We start from the raw sequence: 25,862 nt of genomic DNA, 5'->3' as shown, positions 1-25,862 counted from the left end.
AAGAACAATTGTATCTATCCAATCACAAAATACAATAAAATGCCAAACAGAAACAGCATAAGCAAAACAGCAATAACGTGATAGAAGCAATAATACAATAAAATAGATAGGGATGGCAAGTGACACATTAAATAGGGGAAAGGGAAACTTTGATCTTCTGAACGTCAACTCCCCAAACCTTTAGTCGGCATGATTTGTGATAAGGGACTAACCATGAGTTTTTGTCCAACAACACCTAAAGGGCAGTTCCATATCTCCAAACAAGGAACTCTGCTCCCCTTTGTAGTAATCCTTCATTGCCATTCCTTGCCCTGCCTTGTAACTTATTTATGGACCTGGGAATTACGTCTCCAACATGTTGATCTTCCCCTTTCAATATCCCTGCTCAGGTAAAACCCCAGAAGAAGTTTTGAAAAAATACCTACAGAAGGTGCGCCATCCTCCGGATGAGGTAAGATATTTTTTATATGTATGTACACATTCAGGCGGTATAGCACATATATTGTAAGAGCAAGGACAAAATATAAAATCTCAGGGTGTTTTTTTTTTTTTTGCAGCCTTCCATTTATCCTCTTGAATATTTTTCCAAGGACATTTTTACACTTTTTACTAGCCTAAATCTTGCTCTCGTTGTTACTGCTGAACATTTCGCTAGCACTGGGAGAGGACTGGGAATTGTCCAGAACAGAGAAATGAAGCAGTTTCTGTCTATTAGATTTGTAATCTGCACAGAAACTAACCCTGAACTGGAAAGTAATTAATGAATGGGGAATGATAGAATAAGGGAGACTGAGTGGAAGGGCAGGTAAGTTGATATAGCTGGGGGAAACCTTGCTGGAGAAGCAAATTTGTGGAGGGACCTTCAAAGAAGAAAAAAGGGAAGGTCACTTCCTCTCGGCGCAAAGTGCTGTGCTAGATGGCCGGATTGTTTGGTCTAGTTGAAGGCAACTATCTTTATCATTTTAAAGCTTCATTACATATAGCAGGAATACTTTTACCCTCAGGCCAGCTGAAAGTGCCTGTCTGACTTGTCCTTTTGATTACTAGTTAGAGGTAAGGCATCTCCTTCCTTCCACATTACAATAAATTTTTTAAAAGTGTCTATAGCCATTTGTGGAAACTGTTGAAAAGCCTGATTGCAGTATATGGACTGATGGTTACTAGAGCAAGTGGAAGCCAGGTAATTACTTAGGAGCCACATATTAATGACAGAGTGTGAAGTGGGTACACTTTGTCACTAATATGTTCCCTCTAGGTGACTGCCCACTGAAACTTAGATGTTATAGGGCAACAAGAGGACAACAGTGTGACTTTGAAAAATAGCACCGCAATTTTAAGTTTTACCAAATGTAATACATATGTGAAGTGAGATATTTATGTTGGCTGTTATTGTTTTATGTTATTGTTGCTGCAATTTTTGTATTTTTTGTATTTATGTGTGTTGCACCTTTGAGTGCTTAGTAAGTTACCCCAAGTTCCTCTGGGAGATGGTGGTGGGGTATAAATAAAGTTGTCGTTGTTGTTGTTGTTGTTGTTATTTTCTTCAATATTTAGTGGAAGGATCATTTGGGAGAGAGGTGTCTATTTTTGTATATTTAAAGGGCTTTCCTAAGTTAAAAAGCATCATGTTAGCAACCCATTAATCCTATGAATCATTTTTAAAAGAAGTACTGGAAATGCCAAGCAGTGTGTGGTAGCTTCCAAGTCATTGAGGTTTGGGTTTTAGTCTTAACTTTAAAAGCACTTTCCAGCGGACAGAACTCTATCCCCAAAATAAGTTGAGCATCTTGGATAGTTCCTTTAAAGTTTCAGTTAAACTTGAAATTGATTAATTGCGCCGCCAACATGGGAGCCACCAAGTGTTGCTGGTTTAAAGTTAGCTTTCTCAATAACATTTCCAAGCTCTACTGCTGGTGTCCATTTTCCAACATGATTGCCTGCAAAATATTTGGCTCACAGGCCAGAGAAAGGTTCCCCACATATATGAGGAATGTGGGAGACACTTGAATGCACCAGGAATCAGTGTGGCAGGTGGAAGAGAGTAATGGGAATGGAGGAGGTAGCAATATATGAGACGAGCTTCACACAGACTTTTCTCCCATTATTTCCAAGGACGGCATTAAACCGGCCTGCTATCCGGTCATTGTGGCTAGGAACCTCTTCAGCGCAGTGTTTCTAAGTATGTGCATGCTTTTCTGCTCTGTTTAATATTGCTTTCTTTTCCTTTTCCCTCTTTTAGGATTGTACCATCTGCATGGAACGCCTCTCTGCCCCCTCAGGCTACAAGGGACCTCAGCCAGTGATCAAGCCAGATCTGGTGGGCAAGCTCTCCAAGTGCGGTCACATGTATCACCTCCACTGCCTTGTGGCCATGTACAACAATGGAAACAAGGTATGTTACTACAGAGAGTAAGGCAGAAGTGGAGGAGAGGCCTGCAGGCATTTGGCTGGATTATGCAATGCATTTGATGAAGGCCACCAGATGTTGAGAGTGATACTCTTTGCTGATGTTTAGGCTTCATTGCTTGTCTATTTTGCTTTTAGGATGGGAGCTTGCAGTGTCCAACTTGTAAAACCATCTACGGTGTAAAAACTGGTACCCAGCCTCCTGGAAAGATGGAGTATCACCTTATTCCCCATTCATTGCCTGGACACCTTGACTGTAAAACCATCCGAATTATCTACAACATTCCACCAGGGATGCAGGTGAGATTGGTTCTCTGTGTTGAAGGGTTATTGGTATGGGGTGTAAGTGGTAGTGAGAAACACATGCTGGACTGTGGGGAGTCCTCAGACAGATTTTACAGTCCTTAGTTCAGAGATCAGATTCATCTTTCTCATACTGGAAATGTTCTGCTGCAAGCAGTCCTCAAAGCCCACTTTTGCAGCTCCCAAATCCCACTGGGAGACCCCAGACCCCACCCTCAAATTCTCATGACACATTTTTGGGCAATTTTCCATCTAAAACCCAGCCCCAAAACTTAATACTACACACAGATGTGGCTTTTGGCTGTTGTGGACTTGGCCACCACATTGATTCAGCCCAAAACCAACCAAAACTGGTGACAGTTGTGGTATCACTCCTAGTGTGTGAGGACATAATAATATAGTAGTATTGGTGGAATTGTCCCCTTCCATTCCCATAGTAAATCACCCATGTGCAAACCTTACTTAAGGATACTTTAAAGTCAGCTTTGTTCATATATCTCTTTGGTCCTTCTGTTCTTTAGGGACCAGAGCACCCAAATCCTGGGAAGAGTTTTACTGCCCGTGGTTTCCCTCGACACTGTTATCTGCCTGAGAGTGAAAAGGGTAGAAAGGTAAGTGTCATCTTTTCCCTGTTGGTGTAAAGTAGGTTTGCCAAGAAGTTTCTAGAACGGACTGTCCTAGGATAGTCATCTCTGCCAAGACAAGGGAATTGTCACTGCTTTTTGTGTTGTGGCCTGGATTAATCTGCCCTTGTCTTCTTGCACTATCCATAGACAGCTTCACTGAGTATCTTAATAAAGACTTATCATTGCTCTCATGCGGAGGCATGTAAACAGAAACTGCGATCATGCTTTCTTTTGAAATGATAACTCGTGTGAATTTCCCCCAAATTTGATATCATTTAATGGAAACGCTGTGGTGTAGCTCAACTCCTTGTACAGCATACATGCTAGGGCTTTCTCCGTAGCAGCACCTTGACTGTGGAATTCCCTACCAAAGGAAGTTAAAAATTAAAAATGAATGAATGAATGAATGAACAGAGTGGTTGCATTGTTTTCCCCTAAAATGAGCTAGAGGATTATAGGTGTGGTAGGAAAGGGACAAAGCAGGAAACAGCCAGGCTTTGAAGCTGCCAGGCTATTCGGTGTTAGCCAGACTGGCCAATTGAAACATTCACACTTGCCTCGGGCAGAAAAGAATTCTTTCGCCCAGCCTAGACATTCCACAGATATATAAACCCCACTTGCCTAGTTTCTAACAGACCTCACAACCTCTGAGGATGCCTGCCATAGATGTGGGTGAAGTGTCTGGAACATGGCCATACAGCTCAGAAAACTCACAGCAACCCAAAGCATCATTGTTATACATAAAAATTAAATTATGTATCCTAATCGTAGAATACTTGGTCGGAATGCTGTTCTGGTCCCATTGTCTTGATATTAAGAAGCCTAGATGTGAAAATGTTGCAGAGTAGCTCATTCTGATTCATCTCAAGTGAATTCTTATCTTCAGATTTCTCATGCACAAGCATGTAGGGTACCTTTTTGTCCCAGTGGTGTCCCAGCCTGTAGACACCACTTAGAGAATAATTATCATTGAAAAGTTTTATCAAAAGTCCTATAAGTTATTGATAACCATGTATTGACAGCAGTTGTTTTACGTTTGTGTTCCCTGCTTATTTAAAAAAAAACATAGAAAAGTCCTCTGATGACATTAAGCTGATAGTGAGTAGGTCAAGGTTGCTCAGTAAGCACTGTATTGCTGACTGGATATCAGATGTCCTTTTGTAAAGGACAGCATATCAAAGAGACATTCATCCTCTGACTCAAGTTGTATCCATTGAATGCTGCCGTGATTTAACACTAGTCCTGAAGTATGGAAAGAAGTACCCATGGAAGTAGAAAATCTACATTTGCTGCCTCATCATTCTGTAAAGCAGTCCCTAGTGCGGCCGGTGTATCTCACTGTTTCCCTTGAGTGCTGTCACACTACAACATTTATTCCACTTTAGATTGCATTTTAATTTGTTGTCAAAGGCTTTCATGGCTGGGATCACAGGGTTGTTGTATGTTTTCCGGACTGTATGGCCATGTTCCAGAAGTATTCTCTCCTGACGTTTTGCCCACATCTGTGGTAGGCATCCTCAGAGGATGTGTGTCACCTCACAACCTCTGAGGATGCCCGCCATCAATGTGGGTGAAACGTCAAGAGAGAATACTTCTGGAACATGGCCATACAGCCCGGAAAACATACAAAAGCTCCATTTTAATTGCCATGTTTGCACTCTGTGGTATTTTAGGATCTTTACTTTTTTGAGGCACTACAGTTCTCTGTTAAAGAATTCTGAATTATCTAATGAAAATGTAAATCTAGGATTCCATAAGAAGAACCATGGCAGTTAAAGGGGAATGATAATGCTAGAATTATGTGGTATGAAAGAGTCTCAGTATGAAGATGCCGTTTCCCATGTAGTTTACAGATTCAAGATTAGCTGATTTGCCATGTCAGGTGGCTTTTATACTCTTCCTAAAGTGTTCTTAGTCCTTTTTACAACATCACTAGAAGATTGTCATAAATCTTATTTTCCATTGACTTAAATAGAGATAGTAATTAATCAAAGTGATTAGCTAGGGAGATACTGTGCTGAGGTATTACAAGAGCATTTGTCATACACTTTAATGAGTTTACACTGAAACTATTTGTATGCAACTCTCTCCCCAGCAGGGTGTTTTTAATGTCTGGAGTTCAGACCAAATACTTCCTATGCCTGCCTCAATAACAATCTGTGGCCGCAGTTCCAACAAAACCCCTGGGCTGCCTTTTTTCAAAGGTCCCTGTGGTTCAAACAAAGGCTCTACTTCCTTTGTAGCAGGTTGAATCTCAACCCTGGAGCAAGAGCTCTTTACTGTATGTGATATATTTAGAAGCATTGCCTGGTTTTGAAGCTGTGCCAGATAATTTTTCAGAAGCCCAGATATTGTTGAATTAAAACATGAAATCTTCTTTCCCTAATTGTTAACTTAATGGCACTGCACAGTGCCTTTTAAAAAGTGGCAGTAAAGTTTAGAGAAGGATAGGAGAAAAAATAGATTTAGACAAGGAGAGGGCATGCTAGAGAAACATGCTTTATTTCTCTTTTAAAAAATAGATTAGGTCTCATGTGTAGAGAAGAGGAGACCCAGTTTACCTGAAACGATCCTTGACTTGACATTCTGAGCAAGCCTTCCCTACAGTTATTTTTTGCAGGAAGGTTATATCTGATCAACTCATTTCTGTGTGCTTGAGACTAACAAGAGCTTTGCAGATTTATAAAAAGAAATAATAATAATAATAATAATAATAGTAATAATAATAATAATAATAATAATAATAATAATAATAATAATAATAATATAACTTTATTCTTATAACCCGCCTCCATCTCCTTGAAGGGACCTGGGGCAGCTTTCATGGGGACCAAGTCCGAAAAACAAGTGTACAAGATATAAAATAAAACACATAACAACAATATAATTAAAAGCATTTGAAACCACAGAATAACAGCATCATAAAATACATCAATGAGCATCAAAAGATAGAAAAGTGGGATAAATAAAAGGACTCCCTTTCTGTCAGGGATAAAAATATGTAACTTTATACCGTTTGTAATACTAAAGCTCCTTCTGTCTTGATCATATTGGGTAAGACTGATGCAAATTGGAGACAACATTTGGAGTCCAACAATATTAGTATCCGGGCTTTAGCGCAGCAGGTTAATCACCAAGGTGCAATAAATCTTGCCAACCGGAAGGTTGAAAGTTCAAAGCCTGGGTCAGGGTGAGCTCCTGAGCTTTATCTCAGCTTCTGCCTACTTAGCAGTTCAAAAACAAAATGTGAGTATATAAATAGGAACCACATTAAAATGAGGAGGTACTTAGGCTCGGCATTTGATCAAAAAAAAAGGAGGAAGTTTAGTAACAAAGAAAGCTCTTCGGCAGGGAGATGGAGCTACATCACCCCCTGGGGGCCGGAACTGAGCACAGCTTCCACAAATGCCGAAAAATGGGAAAGCCTATATATACTTCTATCTGTTGTCTGTTTTGTCATTGTTATAATCAGCATTGACTGTTTGTCGTATATGTATTCTGTGATCCGCCCTGAGTTCCCTTTGGGGTGAGAAGGCCCGAATAGCTAAGTACTATAAATAAATAAATAAATATCCCTGTTCTTAGAAATTTTGAGAACTGACATTGCATTGGTCCAGTACCCATCTTTTTGGAATGCTTGAATGATAGTGATCTCTGTGAGTCATAGAATCATAGAGTTGGAAGGGCCATCCAGTCCAGCCCCCTTCTGCTATGCAGGAAAATGCAATCAAAGCTGAACTTGTTATGCTTCTACAAATTTTATGTGAGACTATCAGTTTTCTCCCTTTGTATTGGTTGGATCCTTTCCCACTACATCCAGGTACATCATATGCACACAGTGTGCTAAATGAAGTAGCCCTGAGCATATGTTATGGTGGCTTTGTAAAAAACTTCTCTAATGCACATCCTTTCTCTCTGCCAGGTGCTGAAACTGCTGTTAGTAGCTTGGGATCGGCGGCTGATCTTTGCCATTGGGACCTCAAGTACCACCGGCGAGTCCGACACAGTGATCTGGAACGAGATTCACCACAAGACAGAATTTGGCTCCAATCTCACTGGCCACGGCTACCCGGATCCCAACTATCTAGACAATGTGCTGACTGAGCTGGCTGCTCAAGGCATTACAGAGGAGAGTGTAGCTCAGGAAAAGGATTGAAAGTGTGGGAGGAGAGGAGGGAGGCATTGCCCTGGGGGCAGAGCTGCCGGTAGAGCAGTTTTCCATGGGCCAGCTCCTTCCTCTTTCCACTGTGCCTGCTCTGCCCTCTCCTCCTCCTCCTCCTCCTCCTCCTCCTCCTCCTCCTCCTCCTGCCACAGCCGCCATCTGCCTCTTAAAAGGTCCGGCTCTGCCTCTGCAGCGGTTTGCTTAGGGGCTTCTCAGATGAGGAGCTGCTGGCCTGCTTCCATGCAGCCCTCATCACCCTTGGTTTACCAGAGCAAACAAACCTGGGAGAATTTTCCCCTCGTTCACCTCGAGTATGGGGTGGAATGTCCTCATGAGGCCTGAGGTTATATTAACCTTGAAGCAGCTTCATGTTTGTAGCTTAGACATCTGGCCTTGCCCCTTCTTGGGGGCGTGGTGACATCTTTGTGTGGGGAAATTGGAATCCCACATCAGATTATGTGAAATCAAGGTATGCCTTGGGGGCAGGCAGTCCCATAAGGAATCTGGTGGTACCAGTCAGGAGCCAATAAAGTGGCTCCATTCCAAAAGCACTGAGGATTGAAACCAGTCCTGGTATTTGTTGTCTTCTCTCTCGCTCTTGCTCAGCTAGGTGCCTGCTTGAATGTTGTCATGTCACTGCTTCTTTCATGTCCTGGGCACCGTGTGAGTCAGAGATGTGCTGTTTGCTGGTCCGATACTTCCCTCCCCATCAGCTCCATGCATTCCTTGGCTGCCTCACCCAGTCCTGTCGAAGAAAGCTAAGAAGCAGCCCTGTTTCCTGCTAGGATCTGTCCCAATTGTATAGGGGGAAGGAGGCTGGAAATTTCTTCTCTTCAGTACATTCCAAACTAGGCCAGGTATATGCAAGTCTCTGTTGTACATTGCGACGCAAGCTAAAGCAGAAGTAAACATGTTTGTTGACAGGTGGTCTTTGGACCTAACTTAAGCAGGAGCAGTCAGCCTCTTGCGTGCTTGAATTTTATGTATCAGAATTTGAGCCAGTCTGTTCCAGACCAAGTCAGAACTATTTCTTGCTCCTGGCAGCTGGATTTGCTGGACCCCGCTGGGTTCCCTGATGCAATACTGACTTGGTTAGGTTTTTTGTCAGATCTCGAGACCAATACAGAGCCATGTGCCCCAACTGTTCTCTCTCTGTTCTGTTAATTGCATCCTTGTTGGATTGTTTCATGTCTGATCTTGTTTCTGTTATGGATTAGAATGACTGGAGTTAGGGAGGTGGGGAAAGGTGAGACATTTTGTGGTTTTGCCCCACATCTTCCAAGGTGGGTTCTTTGAACTTATTTGTATGGGGAAGTCTCCTGAATATGGATTTGAATTGATTTTACCTCATGTTTTGGGGTTGTCATATGTATGTATATATTTATATATGTGTGCGTAATGTATAAGGAAGACTCCAAGGTTAGGATGTGTAACACAACGGTACTTAAGTTAGGGCTGGAGGCTAAGTTCTACCACTGATGTAGTTTGCCATGGCAGAGGTAGAAGTAGGCAACCTGATACTTTCCAAGTGTGCTGGATGACAAGTCATGTTGGCACCAGTTAACATGATCAGCATCCAGTGATAATGGAAGCTGTAGTCCAGAACAGATGGAAGGTAACAAGTAACCTACCCCTGGTACAGAAATGAGACTGGCAGTCATCTTGAAATGATTGTAGCAATGGTCCGGCAAGTCCATGTCTATCCCTCTCTTTCTTTGATATTTTAATAAATAAGACATTGGCGTTTTAAAGATCTTAACAACCCAGGTGAAATCTCTTGTGAGGCAGAATTGGATAAAAGAAGGAATGGGACAGAGTGAAAGAGAGAGAGTAAAAAGGAGCTAGTTTGTGGAGGTGACTGGATGCTGCCCAGCTTGGTGACGGTGGTAGAGTGTGTGTGTGGGAGAAGAGGAGCCCGGAGGTGTCACAAGGGTTGTTAAGTCTGCAGCACACCTTCAAAGCTACGTACTGAGACAAATGATGGGGCTTCTAGGCCCATGTCACCTCAAGGTTCTCAGCAGCACTCTCTTTAAAAAGAACATGTTAATATTACAACGTGCCAGCTTCCTTCTGAAAATCTAAATTGGTTTCAGAAATCATTCCCCCTAGGCCTTTAATGGAGAAGCTGAAATTATGTCCTACTTGTCCTTTCCTAATTCTACATCCCCTAAGGGTACATTCTTTAATCTTTACCAGTGTTACTTTTAAATGATAGTAACAAGGAGCCAAGGGATAGCACCAGATCTGAAATGCCTTGGCTTCCATCATACAGAGGGATCCCTCCTTTTTCATTAAATCTCAACCAGACATTTTCCTGTTGGGTTCACAGAGACGCACGTCTTCCCTTTAGCAGATTTGATTTGATCAAGTGGTGTTTTTAAGGAGTAACAGGTCCCATTACAAGCAAGTTTCCCTTTCCTTTCTTGAGAAGTTGTCATCCTTTCCCTCCACAGTAGCCATGGCATCCTCTCAGTAGTGACGTAGCCTCCAGGATAGGAGAGGGCTCTTGAAGGGTGACCTTTTAGCCACTGTCATCTCCCAGCTGAAGAAGGGAGTCAACTCGCCTTTTATTTTGCTTTCTTTTGGCTGATTCATTTCTTCTTTAATTCAGCTATTAATAATTTTGTACGTCATTGAGAATGATCAGCCTGATGTGGCACTGTCATGAGGAATGACGGGACGGGTCCTTTCCCCCCCTTCTTGTCCTTGTCATGTCCCAGAGCAGGTTGAGGGGGTGTTGGTAGTGGTATTGGGGGTGGGCTGGGAGGGGGCAACGGGGGAGCCATACTGTATATTGTTTGTTTGTTGTTTGTGAACGGTGCGTTTTGCCCGTCTTTAGTTTGTTGCATTGTTTGAGGATGGCACCCTTGAGGGTGCAACAATAAAAGGAAAACTCCACTGCCAGCTTGAATAATGTTTTGTGTTTGTGTTTCTAGTCTGTTTGTCTGTCTTTTGTCCATTGTTTCTGTTTCCTGAGCAGGTGAGAGTGTCTGCTCTTACCAAACTGGAAGAACAACAGCTTTGAAAATGCCACAGGGAGGTGTTGTTTCAATTGCAACAAAAGCTGACCTCGAACATGAATATTAATAGGAATCTGAGTTGAAGGGAAACCCGCTTTATACACCTTAGGGAAAAGACAATGCTGAGACCCAATGCTGAACTTCTTGCATTTGTTGGAAAACAAAAAGCTCACATTAAGTGTCAAATGGAAGGAAGGAACAAAGTAAGATTTGAGTTTGAAACTAATCTTGGGAGCCTAGTCATCTAGGAGCCCCCAGTGACGCAACGGGTTAAACCACTGAGCTGCTGAGCTTGCTGATCGAAAGGTTGATGGTTCAAATCCGGGGAGTGGGGTGAGCTCCCACTGTTAGCCCCAGCTTCTGACAACCTAACAGAAAACATGAAAATGTGAGTAGATCAATAGGTATCGCTCCGGCGGGAAGGTAACAGCACTCCATGCAGTCATGCCAATCACATGACCTTGGAGGTGTCTATGGACAATCCCGGCTCTTCAGCTTAGAAATGGAGATGAGCACCAACCCCCAGAGTTGGAAATGACTAGACTTAATGTCAGGGGAAAACCTTGACCTTTACTAAGATTATCTTACCTTTTCTTTGATAGAGATCTTAGTTAGGTCATAGCTGCATAACAAACAGAAATGACATGAAGCAGACTTTCCCTCTGCCTAAAGATGTAATTTTATAGGCTAGCTGAATGCCTGCCTTATATGCAGTGATTAGTGGTGCAAAATCTATCAGGAAGAAGGATGGAAAGTACTATCCATTCCATTGATGAAGCCAGCAACTCATTAAGAAACATACACTCAAAATTGTGCCCTTCATAAACATAGTGTCTCATGTGTGGCCTGCAGTTTGCCACTTTTGGTTTCTTAGCTTCAAAGTTTGGATTCTTGGTTTCTTATAATCAGATTTTGAACTCGTGCCTCTGTGGCAGCCAAAATAAAAATAGAAATGAATATGAAAGTGGGAGTTACAGTCTGTCTTCTAAGTTGAGGGTTGTACGTTCCTATCCATGATTACTACTCTGTAACTCATCTATGGATTTCATTCCTAGTTTTTTTTTTCATTTTGCCACCCTCTTATTTGCCAAAGTGTTCAATTTTGTTGTAAATCCAGTTGCTACCCCTAATTAGAGTCAAACTTCAGAATCTGGAATTTACAGAAACGTTGCCACACAACAAGTGGCTCAGAGCATCGGTTTTCATTGGCTTTAGCAACCAAGCAAACTAGGTAAATATGTTCAGGAACATTTTCACATATTATATTTAAGTAAACTATAGGAGTTGAATTTGCAGAAATCTAAAAACATTTTAGTCTGAAATGAGCACAAAACACAAAAAGTGGCAAGAATTCCATTGGGCTCTACACTAACACAAAAAGGATTGAGCAAACAGTTGTGTTTTCTACTTTGCGTTAGTGCAGTCTTTCTGCAAGCACACATAGACACTCACGCAGAGCTCTCTTGCCCACTTTTGACTTGTTCCACTTAGATTTAATTTTAATTTGCAGTAGGTGAGCTCAAGGTCTTGATTACCCTTACACATTTGGTTCAGCAGCTGTGGAATTCAGTGTAACTATGCTGGTGTTTATTTATGCTACGCTAAAGATTGATAGGATCTTGGGTTTTGAGTTTCAAAAGTCCTTTTTCCACTTACCTTTTGCTTGTAACTTCCAGTCTTTGTTTAAATGAGATCCAAGTCCCTGTGTCTTGTCCCATGTCTTTTAAAATGGATCCTCATACCAAATCAAAACCATAAAACTGTATTGCCGTGCAGGAGCAATCTGGAGCAGATCTAGGATGCTCATGATTTGCTTCCTAAAGCTCATTTATAGAAAATTGTGTCACTTCCTGTCCAACCTGTTTGATATGTTTATAAGAAGAGCACAATATTTTTTTTGTCTTCTGAGGTATTTTTTTAATATTTTGTTATACATGGAGTTGATTTTAATGAATCAAATAAAAGCAAAGTCATAATATACTTTACATAACCTGTGATTTACAGACAAATGAATGGCAGGCTGCTTGACACATGGTGGAAGAGTTCATTTTCCTGCCACCCTTCCTTCCCTCACCATGAGGATATGCCTTCCCCTAATGGAGTCTTGGCTACTGATGGAACGTGCAGAAACAATTCTCGATAGAATAAAAATTGTACTAATGCACTAGCTTTGTGCGCTGAAAGCTTTGCTTGTGGGGTAGACCCAGGGAATAAGAAACTCCTGTGGAAAGATAAAAGGCCTTTCAGCTTTTCCTCCTTCTCTGCCTCTCACTACTTTGTGAGACTGAACAAGAGCTAAGCCTTTAAGTTACTTTGAATTCTCTCCCTGAACATTCCTCTGTTGCTTTTCCTGTCCCTCTAAGCTTAAAGGGACATGTGACAATAAGCATGCCGTCTTTCTCAGTAGCTCCTTCCACAGCTAGCTAAGCCTTTCTCTTGCAAATCTATTCTACTGAGTGTTACTACAAACACTAGGGTTTGGTCCTATACTTACTCGGCTCTCACTTCTACATTTCTGCTTGTAAAATGTAAGAATTCAGAGACTGCTCTGTCTTCATCATTATCCATCTTACTTTTGGAAGCAGGCAGAGGAAGTGTCCTTGTCAAGTTGTATTGTTCAGCTACTTTAGAGACTCAAGCAAAAAGAAGCTTGGCAGTCTCTGCTGGGCTAGCAGATTTTGCAACCTTTGCACACAATTGTAGCTAAACACAGGTACTAAGAGTGCTAATAAAAGAATAGGGCGGTAGAGAGAAATTCTAAGGATATACATGCTGGAGACATGCAAAGAGAGTCTAGTGGGTCTTAAAATGCAATGGGATGCAAGAGGCGGGGAAGTAATCTCTTAAGATTTTTGTTAGGGTAGGGATTAGCAAAAAACGGTTCCCTGGATGTGGCTACACACCGATTTCCCCAAGGATTGACTTGTAGAATCTCTGGCAAGATGGCTTTGGCCTGTCTTGGCTGAAGTTTGGGTCTGTCACCACTTTTGACCTATCTTGCTAAAGTGGTCCACTAGCTAGATTACCAAAAAACGGTTCCCTGGATGTGGCTACACACCAGTTTCCCCAAAGATTGACTTGTAGAATCTCTGGCAAGACGACTTTGGCCTGTCTTGACTGGAGTTTGGGTCTGTCACCACTTTTGACCTATCTTGCCAAAGTAGTCCACTAGCTAGATTGATACATAGATCCTTTGGACGCATGTAAAGGACAGCATCTCCCATGCTCAGTTGATGGTAGAAGGATCAGCTCCTTTACTATAAAAGCAGAAATCCCGTGATGTGTTCTGCTCATCTTGTGAGATAGTGAATGACAAATACCAGCATAGAGATCCTACACACATCTCAATACACATTCAGGCCACATAGGGATGCTCTGCAGCAGGTGTTTAGAGGTCCCACTCTAAACGTCTTTGCAGAAACATACAAGAAGCTTGGCTTCTCATTGAACATTGAGAAAACCAAAGTGCTTTTTCAGCAGGCACCAGCCAATCCCTCTGCAATGCAGGAATACACCTTAATGGTGTAAGAAAATGTTGACCATTTCCGCTACCTTGGCAGCCACCTCTCCACAAAAGTCAACATTAATGCTGAAATATAACACCACCTGAGCTCTGCGGGTGCAGTTTTTTTCCAAATGAAGCAGAGAGTGTTTGAGGATCAGGACATCCATAGGGACACCAAGGTGCTTGTTTATAAAGTTATTATCCTCCCAAACCCTGTTATACGCATGCAAAACATGGGCTGTCTACAGATGTAACACTCAACTCCTGGAAAGATACCATCAGTGTTGCCTCCGAAAAATCCTGCAAATCTCTTGGGAAGACAAGTAGACAAATGTCAGCATGCTGGAAGAAGCAAAGACCACCAGCACTGAAGCAATGCTCCTATGCCATCAACTCCACTTGACTGGCCACGTTTGAATGCCTGATCACCGTCTCCCAAAGCAGTTGCTATACTCCCAACTCAAGAATGGAAAATGTAAAAACTGTGGCATAGACACCAGAGCTGGGAAGCCCTGGCCATTGAGTGCTCTAATTGGAGGTCAGCTGTTACCAACAGTGCTGCAGAATTTGAAGAGGCAAATGGAGGGCGAAAGGCAGAAACGTGCCAAGAGGAATGCGCGTCAAGCTAACCCTGACCGGGACTGCTTTCTGTCTGGAAACCTATGTCTTCACTGCGGAAGAACATGAGGGTCAAGAATAGGTCTCCACAGCCACCTACGCATCCGCTGCCAAGGCACTACACTGGAGGACCATCATCCTCGAGCTATGAGGGATCACATAAGTAAGTATGTAAGTCTGCAGGAGGTGGACCAGAAGTAAGTTCTTGAGAAGTTGCTGTGGCACTGATGTAGAGACCACCGTATCAGGTCATGCCTTTGCCAAAACTATTCTGATGGTACTTACTTGATGAAAAAGTGCTGTACTCAGTGTGTCTGCCTGGAGCAGAGTCATCCAGAACTTCACCCTTCTAGTTGGATGCAGGTAACATTTTATACTCCTAATTCCTCATTTAGGGACAGTGTGGATGCACAAGAGCACAACCTGAATCTATCACAAAGACTTTGTCAGCAGCTTAAAATGGGCAGCCACTGTTTTCAGTCTGCTTTGAACCTGGCACAGCCTGCGGGAGTTGTCCTTGAAAATCAGGATCCTCAACCAAGGGTGCTATCTTCAAATAAAATATTCAGCAGAGGGTATAGAAAGGAATCCCTTCTCCAGGATGAGCTGCACACCCATAGTGATCTCCCCACCCTTTCAATCAGATAACTCATGGAACAGGAAATACTCTGGGATCAAAGTACCTCTTTCATCTGAATGCCCGTGACAGTCTCATGACACTGCGGCTTCCACTTTTATTTGAAGTACTGACTCACAGGCAGGAGAAAGAGCATAAAAATGAACAGAGGCATATCCTATCCCAACCTCACAAAAAAGTCCTGTGTGTGGACATATGCGCCTGCCTGAAACTCTGGCAAACAGCTGCTTATTGTGTAAACTAGAGATGGACTGCCATTTGGGAGTTCCTTGTAATATTTCAGGAGGGAGGAATTCTTGCAATTTTGAACTGGGGGAGGGGTCCCCTACAGCAATATCCTTATGCATAAAAATACTTTAAATCTTTTTGTTGCACATTTGGGGACTTTGTCTAGAAAATTGTGGGGGGCTGGGAGATTGGAGGATTGGTGGAGAGTCCTACAGGCTGCAGTGGACTCCATCTATGACTTCATATTTCCTACCATTAATGTGAATATCAAATAATGGTCCAACCTAAGGTAGCTTCCTATGATAGAGTTTGGGAAGGTTACTTTTGGGACTGCAACTCTCAGAATCCCTTGTACTGACTGGGGGTTCTGGGAGTTGTAGTCAAGATTGGTAACTGCTAAGCTTTCATTTCTTATTTCATGGAAAATACATTCCATATCATTCCCATCTTCCCATTTGGTTGCTCAGAAGACTTAAGGAAAAGAGGAAAGTTAGTTAAAAGAAGCTCATGATTATTCTTGTAATAGTTTCTTCAAAACTTCACTGCAAAACACCTGAAGATAGTATCATTCAGCCCTCCTCAACCATGTGCCCTTCAGAAATGTTGGATTTTAACTCACCATCCCTAACCACTAGGGCCATCAAGATGGCTTAGTTAGGGATAATAGGGCTTGCTGTGCAACACAACTGGAGGGTTTCAGGTATTGGGAGGCTGGTACAGTTAAGTAGGATCATATGCATAGGCACACACATCTCTAAACTATTGGACTTTCCTGCTGTTGAGGCATATCCACTGTTTCATTCCTGAGGCCATCAGGACTGCTAGAGATCATGGCACTCTCTTCTTCCCCTATCTCATGGTACCCCTTCTTTTTGTACCTCCTGCACCCACAGATCACCAGGCTGATCAGGCTGACCAAGCCCACAGTGGCAATAAGAGCAACCCCAGCTACTTCTCCGTTGGATAGACTCTCACCAGTAGTCATACTTTTCTTCATACTGTGGTACACTTCATCAGGGTTGCCTATCTTCCAGAGATGAGTCTGAGAGTTCTTGATCCAGGTTTGGCCACTGTTGCTATTCATCACCAGGATGGTGTCAGTATCAATGAGGTTTATGGTAGGTTTGCGACTGAAGGGTGGGAGCCGAGCTTGAGGTAGAGACCCTTCTGTGAAGCGCCCAGCTGGGACACAGTAGTCCACTTCACATCCATCACTGATTAGAGCCAGGTGCTGGCTAAATCCTGTTGGACACCTTTTAGCGTAGGGGTCATTATCTGTTCCATTGTGGAAGCCCACCAATGGGTTGCCTACCTGGCAACTGAAGAACCCTCCAAAGGGCACAGAGTACCTCTGTCCCCTTTCATCACGGCTGACACAGACTTTGAGCTGGTCAAAAAGCTTCAGCTGATAATACATGGAAGGGCAAGACTGGGCATTGGTCATGGGGTTATTATTCTTGGTACTAAAAAGACCCCCAAAGAGGAATCCTGAGTTTTTGGGGACTATGCCTGTTGCTGCACACCAGTAGGTGCTAAACTGCACTTTAGAGAGTGTGAAAATGTCCTTGCAAACCCTCTTGCAAAATAGCTTCCAAACAAAGCAATCATTATGGCAGTCCCAGTGGTTATAGCCTTCCTCAAGTTCCTGGGATCCCAACTGGATGGAAATATAGCCGGTGGGGCAGGAATAGGCTCCAGTAAGTGGGTTCCTCTGTGCCAGACCTGCACAGAGTGTGGCAGCATCAGGTCCTTCCAGCTGAGCACACACTTGGTAGGCTCCTCCAAAAGTAAAATTGTTCCCTGTCCCTTCACAAGTCCCATCATCCATGTTGGCATAGAAGTTGAAGTTAGGTGAAGCTGCATTGGTACATCCCGGGTAAGTATTGAAAGTGTAATAGCGAGTGATAGCAGATGCTACAGTCTTGGACAATCTCTTCACAATGGGGTTGGGTAATCCTGGAAGCTTTTCTGGGGTGATGAAAAATTCCAAAGGCAAGCCAAAACGGTCAATGGCTACCAGACGGTTGGGAATGCTCTCTTGCCAGGTTTTCAGGGTAATACCAGGATAAAAGGGCAACCCCCCAATGCTCTCCACCCTAGAGTTGGTGCGGTTGGCTTCATACTGCTTGATGAACGAATCATCTATACCTACTGAAAGGCTACTTTGGAAGTTTACAACTTTGTGGAAAGAGACTCCAGCAGCAGCTGTGATAGAACTTCTCATGAACTTGCTGTCTTTCACAAAGGTAGACCTGACTTGGTCCTCTTGGATGAGACTTGCTCCAGCATCCACACCAGTGATCACATGAGTGCCATAATTTAACACCAAGATTTCTGCCAAATAGTCAGCTGCTCGCGTCTGGTTGTTCTCTAGGTGGCTAGCGATGGCTACAAGCTGCTGCTGGAAGCCTTCATCAAATCTGGCTGCAGGGTCAAACTTCACAGTATACATCCGATTTCTGACCTGAACTCTGGTGGTCACAGTCTGGTCCTTCACTTGGTGGGTTTTCATCCAGCGGAAGTCACTGGAGAATTTACCATTGATAAAAGAAGTGGACAGTTCAGCATTGATGGAAGCAGAGGTGGCAGACTGATAATCCATCCAAGACTCTATGATTTCAGAGTTCAGCTCCAGGTAGGTCTCTTTAAGGGGAATGGTGAAGACATCATTGGGGATGAGGTAAGCTCCATCTTCTGTAGTCCTGCACAAAGAGTAATTCAGGTGGATCACTCTCCCCATAGCTCGATTCTGTAGATTATCCCAGCCACCTCCAGGAAGAACTTCCAGTGCTGGACGTCCCAGGGTTTGTCTGCACTCCTGAAAGCCACTGGCAGAAGAAGGTTGAACTGGATGAGATTCCAGCGCCCAGCTTGTCCAAAATATGAAAACCAAGGAACGAAAGATGTCCATGAAATGGCTCATAGCTGGAAGCGGGTAGAAGGCAAACAAGCTTCTGAATGATGTAGATGTGCTTCTGTCTCAGCTGTGTGGGGAACTCCAGAAGCGGCTTCCTTCTTTTTTATGCTAAGACTAGTAAATGAAAGAGGAAACCAAACTCTGTTGCATTGTACTTCTCCTTATCCATACTGGAGGAACTGTGGAACCACTTTCAGTTTCTGATTTATTAAAATATGTCGATATCCCCTTAATTGTTACAAATGTCAAAGTGGCGTAAAAAAGCTATTAAAATGAAATGCAACAAAAATCATAAAACATAATTTTAATATTAACCACATCACATGATCAAAACAAAGGCAAGTGTTTTGGAAGAGAGATGATCCTGGAAAGCTTACAGTGCACCTGTTTGTTTATTAATTTATATATCACTTTGAGAAGGCATTACACAGATGGGCACTCAAAGAGAGATAGTAATAGTTGCATGCAATACATGGATTCCAAAGACTATCAGCATCTCTGATAATTCAAAAATTATCCAAGAATATGAAGATTGCACCAAATGCAAGCTCTTCTGTTCTGCTTACCTCATTTCTCAGTCATTCAAAGCCAATGTTTTTCAGATCCTCATCCCAGACTTGGCCATTCCTAAAGTGGTCTCGAGCAGAGTGGACATTAATTAGCATTGACTTTAAGATGTGTGGAATACACTGGCCGTGAGTCTTCTTCTCTGGAGGTTTTTAAATATAGACTGGATGGCTATCTTTCAAGGGTGCTTTGTTGATTCCTGCATGGAGAAGAGTTGAACTGGATGGCCTTTGGAAGCTCTTCTCACACTATGATTTTATTATTCTATGACCCTTATTATTAGGCCCCTTCCACACAGCAGTACAAAATCCACATTGAACTGGATTTTATGACAGTGTGGACTCAGATAATCCAGTTCAAAGCAGAAATTGTGGATTATCTGTCTTGATATTCTGGGTTATATGGCTGTATGGAAGAGCCCATACTTTCCAGCTCATTGTCATGTTAAAGGGAGAGTTTCACTACCCAAACAGAAGACTTTATGATACTATAAGAGGGAAGTGGCAAACTGTAGCATTTCATTACAGCATCAGGTGGTAGCAATTTCTCCTTTCGGTATGGTGTTTTAGAGTAAGCAAGACTAAGGGCCCTTCCACACAGCCATATACCCCAGAATATCAAGGCAGATAATCCACCATATCTGTTTTGAACTGGGTTATCTGAGTCCACACTGACATATAATCCAGTTCAATGTGGACTTTATACAGCTGTGTGGAAGGGGCCTAAGAATCATCAGAGAAATGCGTTTTGCTTACCCTACAACATTTTATGAATTTATTATTGTGCCAGAAGCGAACCGAGGGTACAGTTTAATGTATTTAAAGACACAAAGTTTAAAACTTGGCATTATATTTTATGGAAGCAACTTGCAGCATGCAACCATTTCATGGCTAAAAACTATGGTCTAGATGGCAAAAAAATTATTAACGTAGAACAGACAAGATTTCCAAGGACAGTCTCCTATTTTTCCTGAGGATGCTGAGAAGGGCATGATTCTGACCCCTCCTCTAGTAAAATCTCTTTTCATGGCTTAGAAGTTGGCCCATTCTAGCAAAACTCCTGAAATCTTTGTGGAGAGAGAACACAGTCACTGCCACTGAGTCCTTTTAATGATGTTTATAGGTAAGTTCCATTCAAGAAGTGGTAAAAAATTGCCTTAATGTAACCTGAAGTTTGTTAGTTCATCAATATTTCCCTACAAACAGATCTTGTAGATCTCCACTAGGATTTGTACCCTGTATCTGCTGGGTAGTGATATAAGTGAGGGGGAAAAGTGAGGAGCAGAAGTAGATGTTACCCAGCATTCATCTATTCTATTTTGTGTTGCTTAGAAATTGTTTGGCAAAGGTTAATTTTATGTGTTTAGATGGGGGCAGTCTCCTTTGGTTTGGATAGATGGAGAAAGCAAAGGCACAAGAGGATGTCGGTGATAGCTGGAAAAAGCTCATTGCTCAGGTCATCCAATCTTTTGGCTGGAAACAACATCCATTTAACCTTCTTCCCCTTCCTGTGCTTTGGCAGCAAAATGACAAGGAACGAGAGAAAAGTCATGTGTTTTGAGTGAGGTTAAAGAGAATACAGTACACAAAGGTAATGTCGATAAAATGATAGAGAAAACAATCTTGTCCTGAAGCTCTCCGAGTCCCAAATGTAGGTCTCCTAAGACTGACAATTCTAGAATTCTCCTTCTATGAGGAAATGAAAGCAGCAGAAATTTTCTCCAGCACCATGAAGAAACAATGATGGACAGAAAATCTGACTTGTCAATGTAATTCTTTCTATTAGATATGTTTTCAGTTCTGATAGAAGAGGGAGAAACCTCTCACTATCCCAGGGCCCTTCCTCACAGCCATATAACCCAGAATATCAAGGCAGAAAATCCCACAATATTTGCTTTGAACTGGGTTATCTGAGTCCACACTACCATATATTCCAGTTCAAAGCAGATAATGTGGGATTTTATTCAGCTGTGTGGAAGAAGTCCCAGTGCCCTATCAACTCATGGAAGATCCCGCAGTTGCTTCCCAAGCCCCATTCTCTGGAGAGGTGAGATGCCTCCATACAAGACAGGTAAAGAGACCACAGGACACTTCCAATGTTTTCTTGAAATCATACCATCAGAGTGTTATTGAGAGATATTACTGAGACCTTTCATGTCACAGTTTATGCAGTAAATCTGCTTTAGAATTTTTTTCCAAATTTAAAAGGAACTATTAAAGGGACTAAACTCATTGGAGGAGTAGATTCTTCACCTTGAATAGTCCCTGCTGCTTTTTTGTGTCAGGAGTGACTTGAGAAACTGCAAATCGCTTCTGGTGTGAGAGAATAGGCTGTTTGCAAGAACGTTGTCCAGGGACGCCCGGATGTCTGGTGTTTTACCATCCTTGTGGGAGACTTCTCTCATGTCCCCGCATGGAGCTGGAGCTGACAGAGGGAGCTCATCCCTGCTGTCCCCAGGTTGGATTCAAACTGGCAACCTTCAGGTCAGCAACCCAACCTTCAAGTCAGCAGTCTGCCAGCACAATGATTTAACCCATTGCGCCACCGGGACCTCCACCCCTGCTGCTGATTGAAGACATGATCACGCTATCTTTTATAATGCTATTATTCCAATTTAACTGGCATAGCAACAAGCTAAGGAATCCTAGAATTTGCAGTTTAGAGAGGTGCATTTTGAATTCTCAGCCAGAGAGCTCTTGGGCCTCACTAAACTGCAATCCCCAGGATTCCTCAGGATGCAGTCAAAGTTGTTAAAATTGAATAATATCCCTATATGGTTCTGGTCCAGGCTATCTGAAGGACCATATCTCTTTTTATGAACCTGGTAGACATCTATGATCTACTGTGAAGGGCCTTCTCTCTGTCCCACCACCCGCTCAAGCGCGTTTGGTAGTAACACGGGAGAGGGACCTTTCAGTGGCTGTTCCCATACTGTGGAATTCCCTCCCTAAGGAAACCAGTGTATCCCTGCTGGCCTCCATGGGCAGGTTAAGACCTTCTTCTGCCAGGAAGAATTTGGGGAAGGACAAGGAGTAGGCTGCTGGGGATGTGTGGGTGGGATTCGGGGGGGGGGGGGCTGTGAGTTTTACAGGCTATTTAAGTGCATTTAATAATAATAATAATAATAATAATAATAATAATAATAATATTTATTATTATTATTATTATTATTATTATTATTATTATTATTATTATTATTAAAACCCTAACTAGAGCTGACAGCTGGCACAACAAAACATTGCATGGGAAGTTCCTTGACAAAATTGAAGGAAATGCTGATAAAGAGAAGACCTGGCTCTGGCTCACGAATGGGACCCTGAAGAAGGAGACAGAAGGCCTGATCCTTGCAGCCCAGGAGCAAGCCATCAGGACAAATGCAATTAAGGCCAAGATCGAAAAATCAGCTGTTGACCCAAAATGCAGACTGTGCAAGGAAACCGACGAAACCAATGATCATATCCTCAGCTGCTGTAAGAAAATTGCACAGACAGACTACAAACAGAGGCACAACTATGTGGCCCAAATGATTCATTGGAACTTATGCCTCAAGTACCACCTCCCAGCAGCAAAGAACTGGTGGGATCACAAACCTGCAAAAGTATTGGAAAATGAGCACGCAAAGATATTGTGGGACTTCCGAATCCAGACTGACAAAGTTCTGGAACACAACACACCACACATCACAGTTGTGGAAAAGAAAAAGGTTTGGATCATTGATGTTGCCATCCCAGGTGACAGTCGCATTGACGAAAAACAACAGGAAAAACTCAGCCGCTATCAGGACCTCAAGATTGAATTTCAAAGACTCTGGCAGAAACCAGTGCAGGTGGTCCCGGTGGTGATCGGCACACTGGGTGCTGTGCCAAAGGATCTCAGCCGGCATTTGGAAACAATAGACATTGACAAAATTACGATCTGCCAGCTGCAAAAGGCCACCCTGCTGGGATCTGCACGCATCATCTGAAAATACATCACACAGTCCTAGACACTTGGGAAGTGTTCGACTTGTGATTTTGTGATATGAAATCCAGCATGTCTATCTTGTTTGCTGTGTCATAATAAAATAATAATAATACTAATACTAATAAGAAGAAGAAGAAGAAGAAGAAGGTTTGGATTATTGATGTCGCCATACCAGGTGATAGTCGAATTGATGAAAAACAACAGGAAAAACTCAGCCGCTATCAGGACCTCAAGATTGAACTTCAAAGACTCTGGCAGAAACCAGTACAGGTGGTCCCAGTGGTGATCGGCACAGTGGGTGCCGTGCCAAAAGATCTCAGCCGGCATTTGGAAACAATAAACATTGACGAAATTACGATCTGCCAACTGCAAAAAGCCACCCAGTTGGGATCTGCACGCATCATCTGAAAATACATCACACAGTCCTAAACACTTGGGAAGTGTTTGACTTGTGATTTTGTGATATGAAATCCAGCATATCTATCTTGTTTGCTGTGTCATACTATGTTGTTGTGTCAATAATAATAATAATTTATTTGGATTCCGCCCTATCTCCCCGAAGGGACTCAGGGGGGATTCCAACCACAAAAAAGCAAACATTCAATGCCTAAATACAACAACCAATACAAACATAATAGCAAAAATAACCCAACATGTTATATTTATTATATTTTCATCTGTTTTTACCACACGGTACTATTTGTTTTTTAACTTTTGTATTGCGCTTTTTGAACAATGACTGTAACATTGAGTGTGAAACCACTTTTCTGGCAGGTATTTCGGTGTGTAAAATGTCCGTACCTAGTGTGTGGGCAGTCTTGTGGCACACGTGCTTCCATCAGTAAGGACAGTGATCCCTTGGCTCTATTAGTTATTCCTGTGTGGCACCTTAGCTCAGGAAGGATAAGCCAACTCTTAGCGCTTAGAAAGTCTCTGGGCCTTTTAATATTTGCTGCTATCAGAGCTGGAGCATTTCCTTTTGCTATGTTTGGTACTTACTACCTACCACAATTCCCTGTATCACACTCTTCTAACACCCCTTTATTAGACGGAGAGTGCTGCTCATAAAAGTGTCACACATCAAGGGCACGGAGATGGTAGCAAAGTCTTGCAAAGCCCTGAGCGGCTAAAAAGTAGCAAGCCATCATTAGGTGTTGTTATTAGCTAGCCTTCTTCTGCTGATCTGCTTTGTGGATGGTCTCAAGCCAATTCTGCTTCTCAGTGCATAGGGTCATAACTGAACCTGTGAGGCTCTGTACAAAGGTGGAAATGAAGGAATTGTCAGCAGAAATGAAACTGCAAGTTTTCTGGAACAGCATGTCACACAGATCACAAACAAATTATGTATATTCCAGGGACTAAGGGAGCTGAAGCTGGAGGGAAGAAGGAGCTGAATGGGAGATGAGATTTTTTTTATTCAACTGGCATTTATAGATTCCATGTAAGCTTTAGGAAGAACTTCTTCAGTGTAATAGCCATTCAATTGTGGAATAGACTGCATGACTCTTCTTTTCAGAAGTCTTTAAATCAATGGTCCCAACCTGTGGTTTGTGGACCACCAGTGGTCCGCAAGAACTAAAATATGATCCATGGCCTCACTATTACTACTACGAATAATAACATGCCCCAACCAAAAAAAAAAATCTTGGTGTCTTTGTTTTTAGGCCTGTTCCTGCGGTTATTTGGGGTGCTAATTCAGAAAATTTCATTGGATGGATCACATCAGCACTAGATTATTAAATATGATTTTTGGAGGGCAAGCGGATGGAGACTACTGGATGGCATATGTTCTGTATCAGAAACTAGAGCTGGTGTGGTCTATCCAATGCAATTTTCTGAGTCAGAGCCCCAAATAACCAAACCGAATCTAAAGTTGACCAAAAACCGATTCGTAACCTTTTTGGTACTAATGTTGGAGAGTGGTCCCTGGTAAAAAAAAAAAAAAAAGGTTGGGAGCCACTGCTTTAAATTGATATTTTTGCATAACAGAGGGTTGAATTATTAATCCCTTCCAGCTCTGTGATTCTATAACTCCATGAAAACATCTTAACCTTAATTTAATGGGATGATCTTGGTTTGAAAAATAGTAGCCACCCAATTCGTTAGGAAATAGAGTTTTCATTACCTTTCTTGATAATTGTTATTACGTTGTTTCTATGTTGTAAAGAGTGGTATTTTTGTTCACCCTTTTTTTTTTCTTCGTCCTCCCCTCTTTTGTTTCCAGCTTCCTCCTTTCATAGGACAGATTTGACTGAGATCACTTTCTGAAGGGAAATTCTGCTTGAGTGGTGGTTAGCCCTCACAGGTGGGAACTGGAATGATTCACAAACACAGGAGAGATGTAATCTGTTCAAAAGCAAGAACTGTTTGAAAGGTAATTGGCAAGATGCTGGTCTAGTCATGGGACTTGAAACAACCTGTTGATTTGAGTGGATGTTTGTTCCTCATGTTCAGAGAGAGTGAGACTTTCACACATTCTATAGCTATTATTGAGACTGAGAGGTGTGCTGCCGGCACAATAGGGAACAAGGGCAAAGTGAGTATCTAACTAGCTACTAATCTTTATCAAAGATATAAAGGAATTATGTAGCATCTTTAAGATGAAGGAGGAAAGGGGAGAAATGTCTTTTATTTACTCTCTTCCACTTCATCAAATGCTTTCAGGAAGTCCATGACACCTTATGCCAGAAATTTCTTTTTCTCGGTTAGTTTCAAATGGGTCATGAGATTCCTTTATATCTTTTTGGGCTGATATAGTCTAAAATGGCTATATGCTTGAATGTAAAAGGGAGAGTACTAGAACACCCCCTTTTCCTAACATATTCAGTGTACCCAGTTTTGTGTGTGTGTGTGTGTCAGAAGCAATTTGAGAAACTGCAAGTTACTTCTGGTGTGAGAGAATTGGCCGCC

General features: G+C 42.4%; 3 protein-coding genes across 3 annotated transcripts in view; 2 read left to right on the top strand and 1 right to left on the bottom strand.

The window, feature by feature from the left end:
• Positions 1–10,411, top strand: part of dtx4 (deltex E3 ubiquitin ligase 4) — a 47,341-nt gene extending 36,930 nt beyond the window's left edge. Inside the window, exons 5-9 of the mRNA XM_003215084.4 lie at positions 390–451; positions 2,240–2,392; positions 2,545–2,706; positions 3,231–3,320; positions 7,258–10,411. Of these exons, the coding sequence (XP_003215132.2) occupies positions 390–451; positions 2,240–2,392; positions 2,545–2,706; positions 3,231–3,320; positions 7,258–7,491 (701 nt within the window). The 3' untranslated portion in view covers positions 7,492–10,411. The remainder of the gene's footprint in view (positions 1–389; positions 452–2,239; positions 2,393–2,544; positions 2,707–3,230; positions 3,321–7,257) is intronic.
• Positions 10,412–12,408: 1,997 nt separating this feature from the next.
• Positions 12,409–19,105, bottom strand: mpeg1 (macrophage expressed 1). Its single transcript, XM_003215003.4, has one exon. It carries the CDS (start codon positions 18,426–18,428, stop codon positions 16,260–16,262), a length of 2,169 nt encoding a protein of 722 aa, XP_003215051.2. The 5' UTR covers positions 18,429–19,105; the 3' UTR covers positions 12,409–16,259.
• Positions 19,106–24,708: 5,603 nt separating this feature from the next.
• LOC100564895 (lectin) overlaps positions 24,709–25,862 on the top strand; it is a 41,325-nt gene continuing 40,171 nt past the window's right edge. Inside the window, exon 1 of the mRNA XM_062967132.1 lies at positions 24,709–25,488. The gene's annotated coding sequence lies outside the window, so the exon portion shown is untranslated. The remainder of the gene's footprint in view (positions 25,489–25,862) is intronic.

This window comes from Anolis carolinensis, chromosome 1, assembly GCF_035594765.1.
Source record: "Anolis carolinensis isolate JA03-04 chromosome 1, rAnoCar3.1.pri, whole genome shotgun sequence".
Taxonomy (NCBI): Eukaryota; Metazoa; Chordata; class Lepidosauria; order Squamata; family Dactyloidae; genus Anolis; species Anolis carolinensis.
The sequence above is the reverse complement of the archived record's forward strand: the minus strand, read 5'-3'. Positions and strand labels throughout refer to the sequence as shown.

Excerpts from the sequence above, each read along its gene's own strand:
- mpeg1 (XM_003215003.4), bottom strand. The coding sequence starts at position 18,428 with ATGAGCCATTTCATGGACATCTTTCGTTCCTTGGTTTTCATATTTTGG.